Source organism: Canis lupus, chromosome 2 (genome assembly GCF_011100685.1).
Source record: "Canis lupus familiaris isolate Mischka breed German Shepherd chromosome 2, alternate assembly UU_Cfam_GSD_1.0, whole genome shotgun sequence".
NCBI lineage: Eukaryota > Metazoa > Chordata > Mammalia > Carnivora > Canidae > Canis > Canis lupus.
Genome location: NC_049223.1, coordinates 39,927,458 through 39,931,603, shown reverse-complemented (window position 1 = coordinate 39,931,603; position 4,146 = coordinate 39,927,458). Strand labels below are relative to the sequence as shown.

At 54.6% G+C, this 4,146-nt stretch overlaps 1 protein-coding gene across 1 annotated transcript; it reads right to left on the bottom strand.

The window, feature by feature from the left end:
• Positions 1 to 2,585: 2,585 nt before the first annotated feature.
• On the bottom strand, positions 2,586 to 3,919 carry POU4F3 (POU class 4 homeobox 3). Its single transcript, XM_038529616.1, has 2 exons — positions 3,800 to 3,919; positions 2,586 to 3,482 (listed from the first exon to the last, which is right to left on the bottom strand). The coding sequence occupies exons 1-2, from the start codon at positions 3,917 to 3,919 to the stop codon at positions 2,586 to 2,588; spliced, it is 1,017 nt and encodes a 338-aa protein (XP_038385544.1).
• Between the last annotated feature and the right edge of the window lie 227 nt (positions 3,920 to 4,146).

Here is a 4,146-nt window from a genome sequence, read left to right as displayed (position 1 = left end):
CGGGCCAGAAAAGCTGAAGGCTCTTACCTGCAGGAAACCTCGCAGCCCGCAAAGGCGCGTCTGTCTGGAGCGCTACACTTCGGCGCGGGACGCTCACGGCCGCCTCCTCTGCAGCCCGGCTGGGCTCCGGCCCTGTGTTTTATACCACTATAGGCAATTAATATTGCATCAGCCGTATTTTAAATTTTCAAAACCCACAATATAATGTAATGGCATAAGGGCATTTATTATTAAAGGACACCCGATGGAGAAGGAGGTGGAGGCATCGCTGGGGCTGTTACGCCAGGCGGAGGGCGAGGGGCTGAGGCTCAGGGGCTGGGGGCGATCCCCAGGTTTGCTTGTGCAGCAGAGGGGGAGCACCGCGCTCAGGGGAGACCCACTCTGCTCCGAATTCCAGGACGGAGGTAATGACCCAGTGCTCTTTGAAGACAAAGAGGGGAAATGTGCTGATGACTCCTGGACTTAGAACATTAATTTTTAAGTCATAAAGGTGTTTCTGCAGCTCGCAAATAAAAAGGTTTCTTCTCCCCCCACCCTTTTAAAGGGAGTGAGAGAGAAGGGAACAGCCATATGTTGAGAACCTACTATGCGCAAGGCACTATACTAGAAATCTTTGCAGCAGATATATCATTTAGAACTCCACAGAGAAGACAAGACAGATCATAGGGTGGTAGGTTCGTGGGTGACAGTTTTAAATGAGTTTCTGAAGTGACCCCAAGGAGTCTCAAAGCACTCTGTCCCAGCGAAGAACACTTTCCTCCCTCTCTGCATCTATCCACTCACTTCCTAGCCAGTCATTTGAATCTTCTGAAATAATGTGTCATCTTAAGCACCAAGCACTAAAATAAACAAATTTATTTGCCTAAAATAAACAAATTTATTTAATCCTAAGAATAACCTTGTGGGGTATTCACCTCTTCATCCTTCAGACAAGCAATCGAGGCTTAGAAAAGGTAAGAAATTAGCTTCAGGATCATTCAGCCACTGAGTGGAAGTACTGGGGGCTTCTACTCCCATCAGTCAGGCCTCAAAGTTTGCCACAGGTCTGAATCAAGTTGAGCGAACAGAGGCTGGTAGATTCGAATGCAGGGAAGTGTGGAAGCAAGTGCCTTGTAACCCTGAGGTCGGGAGTCTTCCAGGTCTCCCTAGGCGAGATCAGAGTGAGAAGGTGAGGCTGAGTATGAAGAGGAGAGGAGATGGGCAGAGAATGGCCTGCTAGAAGTGAGAACCCAACCCTTATGGGTTCTCACGTTTAAATCCTTTCCAAGACTAGCACTCCTTAACCTCTGAGAAAGAAAAGCACTGCGATTCGGGTTGAAAAATAAAGTATTTATTTTAGAAGTTAATTCAAGGGGTAAAGAGAGAAGAAAACTTAATATTTTATTTGTATCTATTTGGAGAACAAAACCAAAGGTCACACAGCAACACTCAAATTACATGAAGCAACGAAAGATAAAATGTGATGGGGCCAGCGGGACATGGGTGAGAAGGGTCCAGGCCAGCAGTCTGGCTCCTCTTTCCGCCCAAAACCATAATTGAACCTCCACCAGGAGACACCCATATGAGGGCATAATAGGAAATAACAGTGCTAACAGCAAGAATAAAATCGCAATGAGGTTAGACGTGTTGGAAGGACTTGCATATGATTCAGAGAAGTTACAATTATATTGAAAAGCCATCCCTATGCTGCGCTGGGAATCTGGCTGGAGCAGCGAGCTGGGGTCAGACGGTCCTCAGTCTGTCCAGAGCACTACCGATCCCCGCTGGCTCTCCAGCAGGCAGTAATTACCCCCTCAAACACCATCAGATCGGGGAGGATGAGCCAGAGCAGTTGCCAGCTGCTGCTTGCAACCAGCTACGCCATCCCGGCGTTTTCGGTCGCCGAAAGGGCCCAATTTTCTGAAGCCCGACTTACCGCAGAGAACAGCCAGGACCTCAAAACTCCACGCACACTTTCCCTGAACCTAATCCATGCTACGTTAGAGAATTTACAGCAAACCAAAGGATGAGATGGCTAAAATTTTGGAGGGGGAAAGGAGTATAAGGCTATCCTTTGGAAACATACATGTATTTTATATACTCTAAATAAATCTCCAGTACATGTTTGTGCCCCAGTTAGACTTCGTATTATTATCTATCACTGCCTTCCCATCCCTTCACCCTTTGTCTAATCGCGCTTAGCGAAGTGGCGCCTGCACCTCGGAGTCGTGCGGTCGGGCCAATTCGCTCTCGCCAGCGTTCGGGCTCCTGCCCTGAGGTCGCGCCGCGCAGCGCAGCGCGCGAGGGCGATTTTCAGCACCACGGACAGCGCCGGTCCCTCCAGGCCTGCCCTTCGTGATTTTTTTTTTTTTTTTTTTTTTTTTTCCTCAGCGCCGTGACTTTTCTGGTGGGAACAGAAAGGAAAGAAGAGAAAGAGAAGGCCGGGAGGCAACCAGGTGGGAGAAAGGGGAAGGTCTGTGGCTTGGGGGGGAGAGAGCCTGACCTGCCAGGAAACGTCTTGGAGTCCCCCACAACCGCTCCCCCCCACTCCGGGGGTGGGGTGTACACTCAGCTCTCCGGGCCCCGGACGCTGCGCCCCGCCGCAGTCAGTGGACAGCCGAGTACTTCATTCGTTTCTGTTTCTGTCTCTGGTTGCAAAACCAGACCCTCACTACGTTCTTTTTGAGGTCCAGTTTCTCAGCGATGGCCGCGATCTTCTCGGAGGAGGGCCGCGGCTGGATGGCGAAGTAGGCTTCCAGGGAGCGCTTCTCGGGCGCCGCGATGGACGTGCGTTTGCGCTTCCGCTCACTGCCGTTGAAGAGCTCCGGCTTGCTGTTCTTCTCTCGGTAGGCGGCCTCGGCTTCCTCCAGCCAGGCCTGGAGCACCGGCTTGAGCGCGATCATGTTGTTGTGTGAGAGAGTGAGAGACTCGAACCTGCAAATGGTGCTCTGGCTGAGCGAGCCTACGCCGGGGATCTTGAGGTTGGCTAGAGCCGCGCCCACGTCCGCCTGGGTCACCCCCAGCTTGATGCGCCGCTGCTTGAAGCGCTCGGCGAAGGCCTCGAGCTCTCGCGGGTCCGACTCCACGTCGCTGAGGCACGCGGGCATGGCGCTGTGAGGCGCCACGGCATGTGGGTGACTCATGCCCATGGCCTGGTGCAGGTGGCCCATGGCGCCCAGGTGGTGCGGGTGGATCTGCGCCGGCATCACCGAGTGCTCCGGGGCGCCCAAACCGCTCACGCTCAGCGTGGGAGAGATGTGCTCCAGCAGGTCGCCTTCGAGGCCCTGGTGCACGGCGTGGTGCGGGTGCGAGGTGAGCGCGGCCGGGTGGGAAATGGGCACGGTGGACGAAGTGGACGTGCAGGGCACGCTGCTCATGGTATGGTAGGTGGCGTCGGGCTTGAACGGATGGTTCTTGCCGTGGGAGACGATATCCACCGCCGCCAGAGCTTCGGCGCGTGCCAGCAGGCTCTCATCAAAGCTTCCAAATATATTACCCTGCAGCTGCAAGCGAGAAGGCGCACAGCACGGTCAGTGGGGAATACTGTCAACTCAGGATTAAAACACATTTTCAAGCAACCGAGATGCCTCTCCTCAAAGCTCAGGTCATAAAAATTAATACGGAGACAGAGGCTCTGCTGGAACAGACGTGTGGATCAGAGAGACATGAATGAGAGAGAGCGCGCGCCGGGAGAGAGCGCGGGGGAGACAGGGAGAGGGGTTCAGACAGCGGCGATTGTTCTGGGCGACATGAAAAAAACATGAAGCTAGTGCCTGTCAAAAAATGTGCCTTAGAGCGGTAATTATGCTCCACTACGTACCTGCGGGGCTGGGAGACAGACTCGGCGCATGGCCTCGGAACCGGAGTGCAGGCTGGAGAATTTGGGTTCTTGAAGCACCGGGTGCATGCCGAAAGGCTGCTTGGCGTTCATGGCCATCATCTTCGCGCGCCTGGCAGGGAGGCAGCGAGGGACATGGATCAGGCTCGTCTCGCTAGCTCGCCGCGCTCCAAGTGAGCGCCGCTCAGCGCCCGCGCTCCCCTCGCCCTCTCGCTCGCTGCCTCCCCTCTCCCCCACCTGCTCCTTCACTCATCTTACAAGCAGCCTGCCAGGAAGGGCCCGGGCGCGCGCAGGCGTGCTCACGCGCCCGGGACTCGCAGGGGCGGCCC